The sequence below is a fragment of the Sitophilus oryzae genome, unplaced genomic scaffold (genome assembly GCF_002938485.1).
Source record: "Sitophilus oryzae breed Bouriz unplaced genomic scaffold, Soryzae_2.0 scaffold_172_pilon_pilon, whole genome shotgun sequence".
Classification (NCBI taxonomy): Eukaryota; Metazoa; Arthropoda; class Insecta; order Coleoptera; family Curculionidae; genus Sitophilus; species Sitophilus oryzae.
In genome coordinates this window covers 6,786,355-6,806,508 of record NW_022146424.1, presented here as the reverse complement: position 1 = coordinate 6,806,508, position 20,154 = coordinate 6,786,355, and the positions used below count along the sequence as shown (strand labels likewise).

Genomic DNA, 20,154 nt, shown 5'->3' with positions numbered 1-20,154 from the left:
GACTTATTTGAAAAATGGTCTCACCCTGTATATAGAATGAGTAAATTGGTTTGGCACTATGGGTATATAACGTGCAATATTTAATTTTATCAAAAAATTAGGCATTTAATATTGCCAAAACGAAAGTATGTAGTAATTCCGATGTCATTTGTAACGTATGCAGTACAGATCTGAAGTACCGCTTACTGCTTACAAAGGCAAATAAAAGACGACATTTTTCAATTGCCTTTAATTCAAAGACTATCGGTCTCTTCAACTTGTACCTAGTCAGGGAAGAATAGGCTTTCCATAAAGACTTTTGGAAATTCCGGACAAGTAAACTCAGGAATCCGGACAAATGAACTCAGAAATCCGCACAAAATCCGGATGTCGGAAAAAAGAAACTATAAATTTATTTATGAACTTTTATAGGACGCAAATAATATCCCCGGAATCAACAAATTATAAACCAAAAAAACATTCACTTTCCAGGAGTGTACCAAAAGCGAAAAATTTGAGCGTCAAACTATAGAAATAGGTAGTTTCGAACATGCGTTGGTTAAGTAGCGCTGTAGCATCGTAGAAACTAAAATATTCAACAAAATAAGGGACACCCTAGGGAAGAATAGCGTCATAGCGCCAGACGACATCCAAAACAATGACAGATAAATAATTTGTCGTCAGTGAATTAAAATAACAGATAACAATCTCATTTACTAGTATACTTAATTGTCATTCATAAAAATAAGACGTGTTATTTCAAAATTAATATTCCAAGTACTTAATTTACAGTTAAGTTGTGTTGTGAAAATTAAGAACTACTCAAGTACTAACACACGTAACAGTTCCTCGAGCATCTTAGTTGTTTATTTTTTCTGGTTTAAGAAATTCACAAATAAAATAAGGTTACTAATAGTACTACAAAGAAATTTGAAAGTTATTAATTAACACTTAAGTGTAGTATGTTTCCTCGGGCAATGGATAAATAGAATATGTATTTCTAAATTCTGCTAAGATTGCAAATTGCAAATAACAAAAACTATTGATCAGTTTCTAGTAATTATAATAAAAGTGTTCCTTGAAACGAAAATTATTAAGTGTTATTTACTTTATAATGAATTTACTTAAATTGTTTTTTTAATGGGATTATATGATTGATTTACGTAAGGGTCACATTGTTCTTTTTTAATTATTTTTTTAATTTCAGTCAAATTTCTGGCGATGTTTTGGATTTTGATGACAGTTTTAAATTTTAATTTGTTTGATACTTATTGTTAATGATAATATTAAACTGTTCATCATTTATTATCCGTTATTATAATCCTTGCATTAAACCAAGTGTCTTTGTCCGTAAAATTATCAAAAACCCTTTCAAAGACACGAAATAGGAAAAAATACAGGGTGAGCCTTAAATAGATGCAAATATTTTCAGGGCTGGCAGATCTCGATAAAAGAAACCGTTTTCCAAATAAGTCCAAAATAACAGAGTTATTTTACTTTGAAAATTAAAAAAATAAGATTTTTTTCTTAAATTTTGAGAACCACTGGATCTTTTCTGGGTTTTCTAAACGAGAATGACTACACTGAATCATAGTATTAGCCATTCACTTTCAATAATACATACCTACATATTTTTTTATTTTTGCAATCCATTTGGTCGACACTGTATAGGTATACTAAAAAACAGACAACATCGTAATATATGGATATTTATAAATATCATCCTTTTCATATTATACTTAATATTAATGATCATTAATATTTATATTCTTGTATATTCTTTTTTCTTATTTTTTACTTACACAAAATAATGTCATCTAACTGTATCTAATTGATATTTAGTTTCAGTGTTGTAGATTGTTCAATTAAAGTATTTTTATTCACTTTCTCTTCAGTATTTCATAATTTCGTCTGACACTGTTTGCCTATTTTAGTAAAAACTACATAAAATAATCGAGAATGCAAAATAATTTGCGAATTTCGTTTGGTGATGTTGATGTTGATTAATAGACTAAGCATAATATGATATACTGTTTTAGTAAAATGGGTTACGATCTTTCTAATCTAGCAATACTTATTCCTTTATATTTATTTATTATAGTTTTGGTTTTAGGCATATTAAGAAATTTAGCGATCATATGAACTGGATTTGCACATAATCTCCACTTCCAAGACATCTATGATGCTGTTTTTTTGATCGTAGGGCATTTAGATGCAGAAGCATTACGCAAGGCATGAGCAATTTAAAATTTTGCATTTTGGAAATTAATTTTGTCTGATAAATATGTTATAGCATTTATAATAACGAACAATGGCAGTATTCATTTTTTACTCATTGTAACACGACTGCAAACAAGATTAATTTATTAAATTATGTTGATTGAAATGCATTCAGCAAGTTATTCATGTTTGCAGACCTCCAGACATATTTCTTTATTTAATATTTACTTCTGTATTTTTTATCAATGGCACCTACTCCATGTTTTACAAAAAAATTGGCGCCGGTATGCACGTATAGCCGCCCATACTAAAATATGTTAATAAAAAGTTGGTAGGCAGCTCTTTTAGTTTCAAAGTAAAGGAAATTTTCCAATTCTTTTTTTTATCTCAAAACTGCGACTTTGACTGATTTTGATGTTATTACAAATTTTGTTGCAAATATTATTCCTAATCTTAAATTGAAAACCGCGTTTCGCTAGCTACTGTAATTTTGGAGTTACGATTTTTTAAAATTTTTAACACCCTCCCATACCCCCTTACCAACCCCCCACCCCAACCAAAAACTAATGGCCAGATCATTTATGACCCAAATAACTCATTTTGAGTGAAATTAAAACAACTTTTTTTTGCCGATCTTAGCCTACCATACCTGTTGGTATGGTCGGCTAAGAAAATAGTGAGATTTAAATTACACAAATCAATATTCATTTTCCATAAAAAAAACAACTTGTTCTTTAAATTTTTAGGGATAAAGAGACTCAGTAGCATTGAACATAAACAATTATTTATTAAAATAATTGTATTTTTAGTATTTTTTCAATTAATTTACTTATAGTTTGTTTTATTTCCCTCCTTGTCATCATCATCAGCATTGTCAGCTTATTCAATCATTTTGTTTTTTTTCTAGGTCTCTTAATTCCTCGTGGGTCCCATGCTGTACTTTTTGTGGTTCATTTGTTGTCCGTTCTCCTTGCCAGGTGTCCTGCCCATCATTGCCACTTTTTGGGGGATTTGATTCTGTGGATGACATCTATTACCGTCGTATCCACTCTATTCTTTTACGGTCTTTCTTGATTATTCCCAGCTTTCTTGGTTATTAGGTTCCATTGAGCATTGTACGACCTGCAGTTTCCTTATAATGTCCATTTTACGTGTCGAGGTTTCGCATGTATTGGTCATGACTGGTACTACACATTGGTCGAATGTTTTTTTCTTCAGATAAAGTGGCATTCTAGATTTGAATAAGATTAGTTTCTTCCATAAGTACACCATGCTAACTTAATTCTTCGATTGATTTCTGTCAATAGAGATCCGGAGCTGTGTATTAGTCGTCCCAAATATATGTATTGTATTCTTCTACTACACACACCGGAAAAATCTAGGGATATCATTTTATTAAAGTTAAAAATAAATGTTTTGAATAACCAACCACATATTTGTAGGCCGATTCTTTCTACTTCGATTGAAACGAAGTAGTCACACTAGTTATTTCTAAATTTGCGATATTTGCAGAAGTGTTTGTGCATTTTTTGTCAAATGTATAAAAAGCATCTAGCATCAATTGTTCGAATTTAACCTGTACTGGCTATGTTTTTATGATACCCAGCCAGAACTCATTCAAATAACTCTGTTTAGTATTAAACGACATTATGGAGCGTAGACATCTTAACAGAGACGAAATGCTAAGGGCCATGGGTATGCTCGAAGCTGGAATGCGCCAAATCGACGTAGCTAGAGCATTAAATACAAAGCAAAGTGTAATATCGCGATTAAGTGCACGCTACCCTGAAAGTGGTGATGCTGCTGAAAGGCACACAGGGCGACATCGCATTACTACCCCTCAGCAAGGTCATTTTTTACAATTAAATGCTCGACGCCCGACCGACTTTTACAGTACCAGAGCTTAGTTTAGTTCTCCAGGAAACACATAATGTAACCGTTAGTCCTGACACTGTTCGCAATAGATTAAGAGAGGTCAACTTAAGAAGCAGACGCCCCTGGAGAGCTCAACCCTTAACGAGAGGAAATCGAGAGGTACGATATTTGTGGGCTCAAGATCATGTTAAGTGGTCGAATGAACAATGGGCCAATGTTCTCTTCACGGATGAGTCACGCTTTAGAATTCATCCGGATTCGAGAAGGCTTAGGGTATGGAGAGAACCGGGAAATTTTATTCGGTTGGATCATGTTCAGGAAGTGCACCCTTATCAAGGTGGAACAGTTATGGTCTGGGGAGGAGTCCAGTTAGGCCGAAAAACCGATCTCGTTTTTCTTGAAAGGTTTCTAACAGGAATCACATATCGTGATTTAATTTTTGAGCCTGTCGTGTTACCATATGCCAATGATTTTGGGAGAAACTTCATTCTCATGCATGACAATGCACGGCCTCATACAGCCAGAGTGGTAAGTGAGTTTATCAATGCTCATCAATTAAACATCTTACCCTGGCCAGCACAATCTCCTGACCTCAACCCCATCGAGCACGTATGGGACGCGGTCCAAAGAAGAATTTTGAGAATGGGTATGCCTCGTGAAACACGTAGGGATCTGGTTCGGACCGTGAATGCAGCGTAGCAGGCTGTACCTCAAGAAGAGATCGACAACCTGATCAGGAGCATGGAGAGACGATGTAGGGCTGTAATGAACAGTAGAGGAGGCTATACCCTTTATTAAGTAAAAATGGTTTTATCTTTTTTTTTTAATTCACAGTTTAGAATAAAAAAAAGTGTATATTTTTTTGAGTTCAATAAAAATCAAGGTAAATTTGAAAAATTCGGTAAATTTCGCATTTTTATTTCCAATACGTCCTGTAAACTATTTGTTTATTTTAATTTTATTATATCAGAAATGCAAATAATAAAATTACTGATGATGGCTGGATAAAATTGTAATATCCCTAGACTTTTCCGGTGTGTGTATTTCCAGTTTTGTGTTATTTACTAGAATCACAGATAACACATAATCGTTGTGTTATCTGTGCGTGTGATGTGCGTATAATGTGTTATCTGTGCTAGAATGTCTTTTCTGTCTACTGTCTCTCCTTGTAAATAACATATCAATAACTGTATCTTTTTAAAAATAAATTGTATACACATGTTGTACACTTAATAGTTTGTTACTTATACCCTTGTTAAGTAATTTATATAATTATATTGCGTATATATTTTTTTGTTGGTAACATAATACAACCCGTTTTTTCTTGAAGAAATAGCTACGCAACCTACTTATCGGCTTCTCATATAAAAATGGTTCAATAAAATGATATAGAACAATGATAAAAGGCCAATGAGGTATGAATAGGCGTGTAGATGTGGCATTGGATATATTTCTTTTCAATCAACACTGTTTAGACGATTTTAAACGTTTTAGCAGATATATTTATTGATTTCATTTTATTATTACAGTTATGTTTTATACCGGGTTGGCATTTCTGAGTTTGGGTGGCGATTTTCGTGTGTACGAAGAGTAATACGGTCAATACACGCAGTACAATAAGATGTACTGAATAAAGAATGAAGAGCAATTATTTTCCCAAGCGCATGAAATCTAGTGTCGGATTAAGTGCTTATGTTATAAACACTAATTACTCCTTATTTTTCTCTCTCCGATTTACTAGATCGCCATAGAGATTCACACCTAGACATCAGCAACCCAAGACTTCGCTTGACGATAGGGTATATTGGTATAGTTCAGTATAATATCTTTTTGAATAGAGATATACCGGGTGCGTCTTAAAAGTGGCTTACCCCATAACTTTTTAATTTTTTAAGAGAAAAAAAGAGTTTTATTTGACATAAATTAGGATTGCTATATTCAATTGTTTTGGTCCCTTCCTGTTTCACCGGAAATAACAACAACTTTTGATTTTTAAATGACACCCGCGGTATTTTTTTACTTTACTCGACAGAAAATGACATTCTGAATAGAATGTGATATCATAATATGTCAACTTTTACATTTTCGCATATGGTCTATTTGAAATTGTTACATGCGGTTCATACCGACAATTTGACTCGAAATACCAAATGTTTGGTATCAAATTATTCGTAAAAAATGCTTTTTCCAAATATGCTAATGAGCCACCCATTTGAAAAAGTTGAGATATGATTAAAAACACGATTTGGACATCTTTTAACCGGACAGTAAAAACTTTAGACGATCAAATCTATTTTCCCAAGACTCCTTGATTAAGTGTTCGAAATTAGTGTTTTTAACTCAGCCATGGCGCTCTAGACTGAAATTTGAAATTAATAATTTTTTAAGTGAAAATGTCAAAAGTTGAATCATGATATGTCATTCTATTCAGAGTGTCATTTTCTATCGAATAAAGTAAAAATAAACCGCGAGTGCCATTTAAAAATCAAAAGTTGTAGTCATTTCCGGTGAAACAGGAAGTGACCAAAAAAATTGAATACGTCAATCAATCCTAATTCATTTTACATACTAACATACCAAATCTCGTTTTTTATCTGAAAAAATAAAAAAGTTATAAAGGTGAGCCACTTTGCAGACGCACCCGGTATATTCTTGATATTTGAAATATTAAAAATGCAACGATATTTACAACAAAGGGTAACAGCATTTCAATGAAAAGTATGTATAATAATTATTCAATAATAAAAAATCCCATTTATCGCAACGTTTTTAAGAGTCACTGCATAATTTTATTTTAATTCCTTTTTTATGATCTTCTAAACAAAACACCTTTAAAAACATAAAAGTTAACAAAAGACAATACAAACGACAACAATTAAAAGTTAAAAGTAAACAAGTATTTGGAACGATGCAAACGTTTAATCAATGAACATTTTCAGACCGTTCCCAAAGATTAGACCTAATTAATTATCCTATTTGAAAATGTAAATTACTTCCGAAAGGCACGTATAATTACATTGTTAACACTTGCCATTCTAACTATCGGAAGTAAACGGTTAAGTACCCATGCTGGTATTTATTCAGCGAACAAGATATATCAAGCACCTGTACAGTTCAAGGTGCTTGGTGTTTAATCTTTTTTTTTCGAGTATTTGAAACTGTAACGAAAACAATTTCAGTTTAGTTCTTGTCTCTAATTGGCCAGTAATTAAATAATTAAATTAGCGAACAATTGAGATAACCGCAGTATGTACAGGGTATTGTAAATTTTCTAGAGCCTTATACGAATGTGGCGAAACTTTAGAAAACAAGACACGAGGAATTATCCAAAGTGATAAGTGTAGATCTAATCTAATGTGTTCATTACGAGTTTTCGAAAACTATACATACCGAGTGCGTCTCAAAAGTGGCTCACCCTTATAATTTTTTTAGATATAAAAACGAGTTGTTAGTATATGACATAAATTAGGATTAATTGACGTATTCAATTGTTTTCGGCCACTACCTGTTTCACCGACAATGACACAACTTTTGGTTTTTAAATGTCACCTTGGGTATTTTTTTACTTTATTCTATAGAAAATGACACATCATATAGAATGACATAGAATGGATAGAATGACATATCATTTGTGAACTTTTGAATTTCTCGCTTAAATAAAATCTTATTTTAAATTTCTAGACTGCCATAGAGGCTGTGTTAAAAACACCAATTTTTAATCAAGGAATCCTTGGAAAAATAGACTTGATCGTCTAATGTTTTACTTGTCTTGTCCTGGCCGGTTAAAGATGCCCAAATCGTATTTTTAATCATATCTCAATATTTCACTGGAACAAGGGTGGCTCATTAGCATATTTGGAAAAAGCATTTTTTTACGAATAATTTGGTACCACACTATGCTATTTTTTTAAATTAAATATATTAAAAGTTGACATATGATATGTCATTCTATTCAGAGTGTCATTTTCTATCAAGTAAAGTAAAAAAAATACCGAGGATGTCATTTAAAAGTCAAAAGTGGTAGTCATTTCCGGTGAAAGAGGAAGTGACTGAAAATAATTGAATACGTCAATCAATCCTAATTTCTGTCATATACTGACATACCAACTGTCGTTTTTTGTTTGAAAAATTAATACATACATACATGAAATTTGAAAAATTAAAAAAAGTTATAGGAGTGAACTTTTGAAAAACACCCAGTATACCAACCATCTCAAACTAAATAAAAAATATGTAAACACCAACAGCCCGAACTAAAATTTAAAGTCGTTTTCATGGCAATCAAGTCAAATTGATCTCGTTGGTCTATAATAATATTGTTTTTGGAATTAAGTATTTCCTGAATGTACTCTCTGAATCATCTCCTTTGTAATTTGGGTCTTAAATTCGAATGAGTAGGTAACTGTTTTTCAAATTGTTGTAATGAGTTTATATAGTACCTACGTCCAATTTTACGTCAATAACATATTAATTAGTTATTGGAATAATAGTGTAATTATTTAATTATATACTTGCAAAAAATAAGGTATAAATAGATTTAGATCGATAAGTAAACTAAGAATTTAGTTATTTTGTGGGTTTATTATTTTTTCTTTATTCAAGCCATATGAATATAACAATAAGACTATTTAAGTAAATGTTACTTATATGCTTGATAGAAACTTGCGTTTATTTTTAGTTATATGTATTGATTGTATTGATGAGAAAAAAACTCATTCTTACCTAGCCAGCTGCTTTGTGTAGAGGTAATTCCAAATTCATTCAAACTTTCAAGCTGTGGTATCCACACTGCACTATATCCCTGGCACATTCCTATGGATATTGACACGGAATGGGCACAAAATGCAGCTAAAGCCTGTAAGAAGAAACATGATGAGTAAAGGTATAATTAAGATTGATTGTTATATTTTTACAAAAAAATATGTTTCTCTGGTTACTCTATCTACTCATAGTTGATGATTTAGTGCATTAACACAGTTTATAGTACAGCTTATATGTATACAACCAGCTCGTCATATTCGTTGTGTAGCAGGTACGCAGACGTACATACAAATAATCGGCAGGCTTGGTGTGAATAGGCTGTGGTTTATAGTCAGACGTCAAGTAAATGATTCTTAATTTAACAATATAGATGAGGCACCTAGAGAACGTAACTGGAGGCTAATAAATACTTCAAAAAACGTAACCTTGCTAGCACCATAAATTCATTGTTTTACAGTGAATCTATAATAGTATATTTCTTTGTTTGTTAAATTTATTTGCCAATATAGTTAACAAAATGATTAACTGAAAAGGTAACGTTATTGAAAACGATTAATCAAACATTTTCATTAAATGAATTGACCCAATTAAAATTATAAATAACCACCAAAAATTCCAGAATTCATGTACAATAGAAACCGCGAATATTTTTCGTTCCAGATGTTGTCAAATAAAAAACTTATGAGTTTTAAATGAACCCTTAAAATATAATTACATATTGTTTATAGTTGAGGGATGTTCACACATATGGCTCACAGACGCGTTAGTTTTCAGTGAGTCTCCACATTGAAAAATAAAAAGTGTGATTGATGATATGCTTTGATTATTTTTTATTTTACTCTTACGATTACAATAAGAAAAAGCAACATTAAAATATTTTTTGACTGTTAAATTATACAACATATTTCGATATTTTTTATTATTAAATACTTATTAATTTAATTGTTCCAGATGATTTAAGAATATCAATATTGTGACAGCAAAAATGTATCCAACAAGCCAGGGAAGATTTCGACAAATGTCATCCAAAAAATGACAGGAAATACAATTTAGCTGTCATGTATCCTCTCTTTGGACAGATTTTAGGCTTAAGGATATTTTTTTGTAAAAAACAAAAGTTAAATTTCTCAACAAAGATTTTAGTATTACTGTTATTTTATTAATATTTTTTTAGAATTTATGTTCCATATACCAGGGACTGTAAATGATTTTATATTTTTATTTCATTAGAAATAAACTGTAATTGCTTCTCAAAAAAGTCATTTAATTATTATTGGATAAGCTTAAATGTTTATGTTTTCAAGAAAGAAATACAATGAATTAAACAATATGTCTGATTTATATATCTGGAATATATTATATTTTATAACATCAATTCTTTATAATTTTTACATAAAATAAACCTACATATATAGTTATGAATGATTTATGATTCTATGTAAGAAAAAAATAATTTTGTTTATAATGTTTTCATAACGTTAGGGTGGGTTTACATGCATCCGTTATGTCGTCCATCGTTAATTTTAATCAGTTTTATTGGTTTATTTCAAAATTGACCGCTTATACTTAAATATAATTAGTGAAGGAACGACGGAGCATGTAAACCCATACTTAAAATAATAACCAAGTGTTCAATGGCAGATATTTTGGTGTTACAAAAGGTAAACATATTTCAAATTTTATATTCAGTTTAGTTAAAATATTTAGAAAATATTTAGATTTATTGTGTCCGCCTTTGTTGAGTTATAGCTCGTCATCCAGTCTCAGGATCTAACTCAGACGAGTTGGTTTCCAGGGAAGCAGAACGATTCTGGTACTGTCTGGTACACTTATTGGAGTACTCGCACCTTTTCTAGCTAGATCGTTTGCTTTTTCGTTACCTTCTATCACTTGGTGGGCTGGCAACCAGAGTAGAACTTTATTATTGGTTACATTTTCAACAGACACTCAACTACTGATTGAGGGGTCTGCACTTAAAGGCCTTTTGTTTAACAATATTTTTTTTGCAGCACAAATATGTATTGTATTTATATTTTGTTGAACAATAAACTATTTATTATTATTATATAGGATATACCGGGTGCGTCTCAAATGTGGTTCACTCCTATAACTTTTTTATTTTTTCAGATAAAAAACGAGATTTGGTACGTTAGTATATGACATAAATTAGGATTGATTGACGTATTCAATTGTTTTTTGTCACTTCCTGTTTCACCGAAAATGACTACAACTTTTGATTTTTAAATCGCATCCTCGATATTTTTTTTACTTCATTCGATAGAAAATGACATTCTGAATAGAATGACATATCACATGTCAACTTTTGACATTCTCACTTAATAAAAAATCGTATATTAAAATTCAATCTAGAGTGTCATGGCTATGTTAAAAACACTAATTCTTAATCAAGGAGCCTTGGAAAGATAGATTTGATTGTCTAATGTTTTTAGTGTCTTGTCCTGGCCGGTTAGAAAATGCTCAAATCGTATTTTTAATCATATCTCAATTTTTTCAAATAGAACGAGCGTGGTTCATTAGCATATTCGGGAAAAGCATTTTTTTACGAATAATTTGATACCAGACACTTGGTATTTTGAGTCAAATTTTTGTTACGAATCGCAAGTTATAATTTCAAATAAACCATATGCGAAAATGTCAAAAGTTGACATATGATATGTCATTCTATTCAGAGTGTTATATTCTATCGAATAAAGTCAAAAAAAATACCGAGAGTGCTATTTAAAAATAAAAAGTTGTAGTCATGACTAAAAACAATTGAATACGCCAATCATTCCTAATTTATGTCATATGTCATATGTCATATACTTAAATACCAAATCTCGTTTTTTAACTGAAAAAATAAAAAAAGTTATAGGGGTGAGCCACTTTTGAGACTCATTCGGTATATTGTAAGGATAATTTATTGTTATGTTAGATATAGAATACAGAGTAGACATCTCAATATATTTTACATTCTAGCCTTGGAACAACAGCAGACGGAGTTTTCTAGATGTTCAGCCGTCCATATACCCCCATCGCCTAACGTCGCGTCGCTTAACTTCGGTGATGGATCGGAAAGCAGTATTTCAACATTGTCCTGTTTTTTCTACTTTTTTTATTTTTATTATTATTTTCTATTGGCATCATTTTAAAATAATTTCTAAAATTTATATGTATATATATATATATATATATATATATATATATATATATATATATATATATATATATATATATATATATATATATATATATATATATATATATATATATATATATATATATATATATATATATATATATATATATATATATATATATATATATATATATATATACTCAACTAAACGTAACGTCGCATCCCCACGCCTAACCGCCACCTGTTACGATCAAGAACATCTTCCTCTTCCAAGTTACGGTCCTCCATTGCCCTTCTGATGGCCTCATTCCAGGATCTTCTAGGCTATCCTCGTTTCCTTTTTCCAGGAGGTGACCAGCTGTAGATACGGTAGGGCCATCTTTGGTGTTCCATGCGTAGCAAGTGTCCAAACCACTTAAAGCCCCTCTGTTCGACTCTATCCACTATTGTCTGTGTGGCGTCCATTTTGGCTCTGATTTCCACGTTCCTAACTCTGTCCAGTTTAGATACTCCCGCACTGCGTCTCAAATAGTCCATTTCGAGTGCATTCAAAGCTCGCTTTTGTTCAGCTTTTAAGGTCCAAACTTCACACCCATAAGTTACTACCGACTCCACTAAAATTTATCATCCTATTAATTTGATTTTCACAATGTACATATCTTTTGTATAGTAGCCATAAAAAGTGAAAAGACATTTTCAAAGACAGAAATTACATGAATAAGCTATTGAATCATCCCCGAAGATTTCCGGAAGCTTTTAGTAAAGAGACTGGTCTTTGTGTATGTTTATATACGCCCGAGTTCAAAATTAATGCGATAATGACAGGAGAAATGACTTGGGATCTTCAACAATAAGACCAATTTAGTACTAAGCGTAGACTAAATAACGAAAACATGTGACACCTATTCATTCAGTTTGTTTTTATCATTTTTCATTGTAAATTTAAGTAGCGTAAACGTTTATGGGTCAATATAATTACAAAAATATTACTTTGTTACTTTATATTGATGTACACAAATGACTATTCCCAAAGGAATCTCATTTTCATTGTATACAGGGTGAATCTTAAATAAATGCAAATATATTTTCAGGGCTGGTAGATTTCGATAAAAAATAGTATATGGTTTTATAAGGAGTAAAAGTGATAATTTTTGTGGCGAGGCTGTACGTTTGACAGGTTGTAAGCGAGGCACAAAAAGTCATTTTTACTCCGAGTATAACATGCTATTTTTTCAAACGCCACAAATAATTTTTTAAACGATTTCAAACGTTTTAAATAATATAAAAAGATTTAAAAGTAATACCCCGTAAGTAATTATATATCGAGAAACCATGGTTACGCTAGTTGAATTTGACAGTTTATGTCAGTTTAATAATATATTTTCATACTTTTATGCTTAGGCGTAAAAGTGCTTTACTTTTATGCCTAGGCGTTAAAATGACTTTTTTATAATGTCAATCATGTCCCAAAAAATTAATAGTTTTGTGGTGTCAAATTTGACAGCTGTCGTTTTTTTTAAGTTCTCCTTTTTTAATGAAAATCGATATACATATTATTAGGATACCCATAGAAAGTTGAAAAATGTATTTTTTGTTAAAATTATACGCAAAAGTTAGAATTTATTATACCTTAAAGAATATTAATAAGAACTTAAATGTAGCAAACAAAAAAAGAAAGCTCCTAATTTAGAAACATTCGTAAATAACGATAAGTAATCAATGTACCTATTTCATTTTGCTGTTATTTCTAGAAATAAATTAATTAATTTGTTTTTTAAATGTTTTTCTTTGAGAATGCATATTTATTTAAAGTCAACAATTTAAAAAACGTGTATCTAAATTATGTTCTAGCACAAGTCGAATAATTTTTTACGTCACGTGTAAAATTTTTTTGAATACATCTCTGGGCTGACTGGTGCTTACGCGGCTCTTGGTTTTGGCGAGAGAGCTCGCCGCTCCAGTGTTCCCCCTCTTTCGAATCGCAAATCCGAGCGTAAAAAGATCAAAGCGGCACGCTACACTGTCCGAGCTGGTTTTTACTTAAGCTGTGTCCTGGCCACATCCTGGCCGTCCGTTGGTCGTTGCGACCAGTAGACTACAGTAAAATATTATAATTTTCTGCCGCTTGTTGCCGGTTTTCTTCCAAATTAATAATTTTTTAGATGAAATCCCTCAAATTCAACGCACAATATTTTATTTTCTAGATAATATAGTGTTTAACTGTAGTTTTTGCACACGTGCAGAAAATCCAAAGAAATAGTATACAGACTGGATGAAAGGGAAACTTAAATCTAGTCCCTTTTTTTGTCAAAGGTCGATTCTAGTAAAAATTCAAAACATTTTTATATGACATACTCTATTTATGGTTGGTATGATACCTGTTATTATACCTTCGAGTTTCGATGTTAAAAAATAAAAAAATCATATTTAAAGTTTTTCTACAACAACTTGTTTTTTTATTAAATTATTTTTTTAGTAGTTGTATTGTAGTCATGTACAAGGAGGACAACTGTATTTTAAATATTATATTTAAATTAACGTTTTCAACAGGGTCCATTAGACTATATTTCTACTAGGTACATTATTTAAAAAAAAATTAAGAGTAAAAGTAACTTAAACATTCATAAAAATAGTAGTATCAACTGTTGTAGATTCTCAGTAACAATAAAAAAGAGGAATTTATATTGTAAACATTGAAATAACTGGAAGCTAAACTTTCGACCTGCTTATATTTAGAGCCAGTGTCTGACGACCTTTTTTTACGATGGCCCTAATATGTTTACTTCTAAAGTCGATAAGAGCCATCAGTAGAAGTCCATATCAGTAGAAAAAAGAAACAGAATATCTCCCTTTTTGTCGGTCGCGCGTACACAATGCTTTTTGTTCGGCCTATTTGTTCTGCTTGTTCGTGCGCGCTCGGGTCGTCCGGGCTAAAATGCTTAAGTCTGGACGCACCTTTAGGAACAATACTGTTTTTGTCTTTTATTGATATAATGCTGAAAATCTCACGAGTTACATGTCTCACTCTACACATATTAAATTACATAGACGTAGGATGTAGAATATTCTGTTATGAAACGACTGATGGAATAGCAGGCATCGCGGATTTAAAAAACATGGAAATACCGACGTTATCGTGTAGTCGGGGTTGGAGATTTTACTTACTCCATTTACCACACCAGTATTTATTAACGAAAAATCCAAGAATATTTTAAATGCATTATTGAATATTAGAACATTTAATAAGCTCATGAATAGCAACTTCGCCTTTTAGTTAACTCGGATATTTTAACATTTCTGAAACTTAATTCTTTCTGAAACAATATTTTCTAATTGATAAAACGTAAAAAAACGTTAGATCTGACAACTCTGTTGAAACTGGTCGTTCATCTGGCCACAGCTATAAACGCAATACATCCGGCCAGCCGACGGCCAAGTCGTTGCGACGGACAACAAATGGACCACAAAAATTACAGCTTGGTACTCACGAGGAATTAAGAGACCTAGAAGAAAACCAAACCTGAGATGGGACCATGATATTAGGAAATTAGCTGGGATAACTGGGACCCGCACAGCCAACAATAGACAACCAATGGGCCCAACTACAAAAAGAGTATCTAAATATGTGAGGGAGGCTACATCATAACTGGAAATAGTTCAGTGAGCGATGATGATGATGATGAGAGCTAAATATAAATAAACAGAATAAATTATAGCTAGATTTCACTTGACAAACATATATTTAAAAAATAAAAACTAAAAAAACTAATTGATATTTTTATTAAATAATTTTTCAAATATTTTTATTTAATTCCCCGATAACTTATTTACGTGAATTCTCATAAACCAACAGAAAGCTTTAGTACCACAAAGTAAATGTAAATTAAGACATTGAAATAAATAAGTAGCTAGATTTCATGTGACGGAAATTATTTGAAAAAATTGCTAAACCTTTAAAACCGATTGCCCAACGACTTTACGCACTATTTAGCCGCTAAAATGTTTCTGAGAAATATTTAGAATGGGGTATCAATCCGCGCAAAGTCAGGGGCTTTTAAATACAGTTATTTGTAAATAATAAAATATAAATTAACACGGAACATTTCACAATTTAAATATATTCCACAGTAACAATTTACTCATATTCAATTAAAACAAACATGTGTATGGCAGAGGAAAAAATAAGATCAAGTTATATTGTTTTATTTCAACACTTATACAGGAGACTGATACAGAAGAGGTACCTATACGGCTCTGAATTTGATAAAATTATAAAGAAAAAAAAAATAAAATAAGCCATCGTTGGCACGTTTTTTTTTAAATGGAACACCCTGTATATTTTTTTTATTAAATGGAGAGTTAAAAAATGAACATTTTTTGTATTTAAAGTATTTCAAAATGTTTAATGGTTTTGCAGATACACGCAGTATTATTTCATATGGCTCCTTCAACGGTAAAATACTAGAGAAAAATCATTAGGTGGCTTTGCTGTGGAAACTGCCATATGAAATATAAAACCGCGAATATCGGCGAAACCGTTAAAAATGTTGAAATACTCTAAATACAAAAAATGTTCATTTTTTAATTCTCCTTCTATTGAAAAAATTACATGCTGGGTTTGCATTTAATGCTTGGGTTTGCTATGCATTTAAAAAAAAATTATTTGATATCTTAGATAGTTTGGCATAGCATTTTGAACATCCTGTATGATTTACGATTACCATATTTATAGCAAAGTAAGTGCAGATCATCTAAAGTAAATACCTAAATATAGTTTTGATTTCAGGACAGTTCTTATATTTTTAATAAATTTTTGAAAAAAGGCTGAAAATTATATATTTTTTATTTATTTATTAATATCTCTGAAACTATAGAAATATATCTAATCATATCTTAGGATTATGTAAAGTGATCTGAAAGGAAGCCAAAAATGCAATGATATAAAGGATGTTCCATTTAAAAAAATCATACCTATACACTCACACTTTTTTGAGCCACCCTATAGTGAAGTGAAAATATTTTCCTGAAATACATCCTAGTACATACTTAAGGTATGCACTTGAATCAAATTCTCAAGTTTTTTATTCTAGGAGCCACAGATGCCCGACGCACTATTGCCGGACACTGTATATACGAGAAAGGTACCTACTTGATATGTCCCAAGCAGCATTTGGACGTCGGGACAACGTTGTGTCACGCGACCAAACGTCGGGCGCAACGTCGGCACAACCTCGTGCCAACCCTAGTCTGCACTAGTTTGGAGAATAATTTTTGGGTCGAAACGACGTTGGATACCGACGTTGGCTAGAAGCCTAATTTAGTACAAACTGCAACGTTGTTTAAAATCCTAATTCACAGAAATACAAAACTAATATGGCGTCTAAGTCGCGTTTTATCCTAAATTGGGATAATTATAGTAAAATAGCTATTTATGTAACTAGTACCTAAAATGATGTTTTTTAGGACGAATCATTACTGTTTGCGGACGAGGCGTTAGCCGAGTCCGAAATAGTAGATGAGTCCTAAAAAACATAATTTAGGTACGTGTTACATACACTATTTTTTGTCATACGCTTTTTACAGTTTTTTAGAACGCATATTTGCAAATTTTCCATATTTGAAATTATAATGTTTGAAAAAGTTGGCTTATAAATTCATATCTTAGTAACGAGTTTGTTTATTTCATCGCATTTTGACATGTCATTCGAAATTTGTCACAAAATCACACAAATTCATCAACAATTTTAAAATGTTCCAAAATCCCGAACATATTGCTAATAAGGCCAAAGAAATCGTGTTGGATTTACTTCCTGTGAAGTCTCGTGCCATTTACCAGAAAGAATATGATGTTTTTAATGAATGGAAAGACAAAAATGGCGTATTCGTTGTAAATGAAGATGTATTGCTAAATTATTTCCACGAAAAAGTAAGTACCTAGGTACCTATTTAAAAGAGGCTTTTAAATTAAAATATTCTTAAATTACAGTCACAAACATTCAAACCATCGTCAATTTGGTCGAAATATTCCATGCTGAGAGCAGTGTTAAGTGTTAAAGAAGATATTTATATTGACAAATTTCCAAAACTTATTGTTTTTTTGAAGAGGAATTCGGTTGGTTACGAGCCTAAAAAGTCTAAGGTTTTGTCCATAAAAGAGATCGGTGATTTTTTGGCCACGGCTAGTGATGAAACTTATTTACTTACTAAGGTAAGTTTGCGATAATGATTTTTAAAATATATAGATGGTTTCTTATTCCATTGTATTTGATTTTTAGGTAGCTCTTGTCATTGGCCTTTGTGAGCATGTAGAAGAGAAGAATTGTACTCTCTACGAGTGCAAGACATCATAGAAAAAGACAACAGCTGCCTTTTAGTTACCCTTGCGGATACAAAAACTAATATCAAAAGAGTGTTTCCGGTGGTGAACGAAGGGAACGTTGTCAATCCAGTTGAGTTGTATAGAAAATATGCTTGTCTTAGGCCAAAAAATGTACCACATGATTATGTCTTCATCTCTTATCGTAAAGGAAAATGCACCGTGCAACGAGTCGGCATTCATTCATTTGGGAAGATGCCATCGATTGTAGCAGCATTTTTAAAGTTGTCGAACCCAAACGAATATACAGGTCATTGTTTCCGACGTAGTTCTGCTACTCTTGCTGCAGATGCAGATGTGGATTTTACATCGCTGAAACGCCTAGGAGGTTGGAGGTAAAAATTTTAATATTTTCCGATCTTGTTCTAAACAACAATAATTATTTAGGTCGTCCACAGTGGCCGAAGGTTACATAGAAGAATCTATTGAGAAAAAGAAGAAAGTTTGCAAACTGCTAATGGGGGAAAAGAAAATCGCGACCACTTCCACGGATGTATTACCAAGTACATCATCGTTCGCATTTACTCCACCTCATCAGAAAGTAAATTTACCTGCCAATGGAGGAGTCGTTTCGATTGCAGATGCAAGTTTTCAAAATGCACAAAATTGTTCATTTCATTTTTATTTTTCCAAATAACTTAGCTTTTGATATTGTTAGTATTTAATAATTTAAAAATCAAATACAATGGAATAAGAAACCATCTATATATTTTAAAAATCATTATCGCAAACTTACCTTAGTAAGTAAATAAGTTTCATCACTAGCCGTGGCCAAAAAATCACCGATCTCTTTTATGGACAAAACCTTAGACTTTTTAGGCTCGTAACCAACCGAATTCCTCTTCAAAAAAGCAATAAGTTTTGGAAATTTGTCAATATAAATATCTTCTTTAACACTTAACACTGCTCTCAGCATGGAATATTTCGACCAAATTGACGATGGTTTGAATGTTTGTGACTGTAATTTAAGAATATTTTAATTTAAAAGCCTCTTTTAAATAGGTACCTAGGTACTTACTTTAAACAAATAACTTAGCTTTTGATATTGTTAGTATTTAATAATTTAATTATAAATATATGTATAATTTTATGTGATTTTGTGACAAATTTCGAATGACAAAATAAAACAACCAAATAACGAATTTAGACATTTTAGTCCATAAAGGTTGCCATGACGACCTTTACGGCCTAGGCCGAAAAAGAAACATTTTACGGACTGAAATGAGTCCGTAAAATAGCTGTTTTTGGGAGCGTATGACAAAAATATTATTTTTATGATTTAGTTAGAGACATATGTCAGATGGCAGTGAAGGAAAACAAAACAAAAGTATTTAAGTGTGGAGGATGTTTGAAGATCATAATTATTGAAACACTTTAACCGACTCTGTAACTCGTTACCCAAGGCAAAAAAGTTAAACGCAAACAACTTTATTGATAAATGTATTGTTTCTACTTTGAAAAATACTAATGGGCCTTAAAATTAAAGAACTTTTAAAAATTTTCTTGAATTTTTTTTTTAGTAAAATGAGAATAATTTATTCGCAGTCGAAAAAATTGTTTCTGCGTGTTTTTAGGGTCAAATATTTCAAGTTAATGTATTCAAAAAGCAGGAATTGCTATTTTAGGAACGAAACATTTTCTTATTTAACAACATGGCGGCTTTCACTTTGTTGTTTTGGAGATTAAGATGGAGTAGTTCTAGTAGTCGCATACTGGACTAATAAAGTCGCAGTTTGGCCTTAACAGGTAGTATACTAGTCGCAAGATTGCCTAATTTAGTCATCCTAGAGTCTAGCTTGTGCCG

The 20,154-nt window shown here is 31.6% G+C and overlaps 1 protein-coding gene across 2 annotated transcripts in view; it reads right to left on the bottom strand.

Moving 5' to 3' along the window:
- The window catches only part of LOC115881538 (facilitated trehalose transporter Tret1-like), a 68,507-nt gene that overhangs the window by 8,878 nt on the left and 39,475 nt on the right, over positions 1-20,154 (bottom strand). For both annotated transcript variants that reach the window (XM_030899073.1, XM_030899074.1), the window contains exon 3: positions 8,797-8,929. In XM_030899073.1, the coding sequence (XP_030754933.1) occupies positions 8,797-8,929 (133 nt within the window). The remainder of the gene's footprint in view (positions 1-8,796; positions 8,930-20,154) is intronic.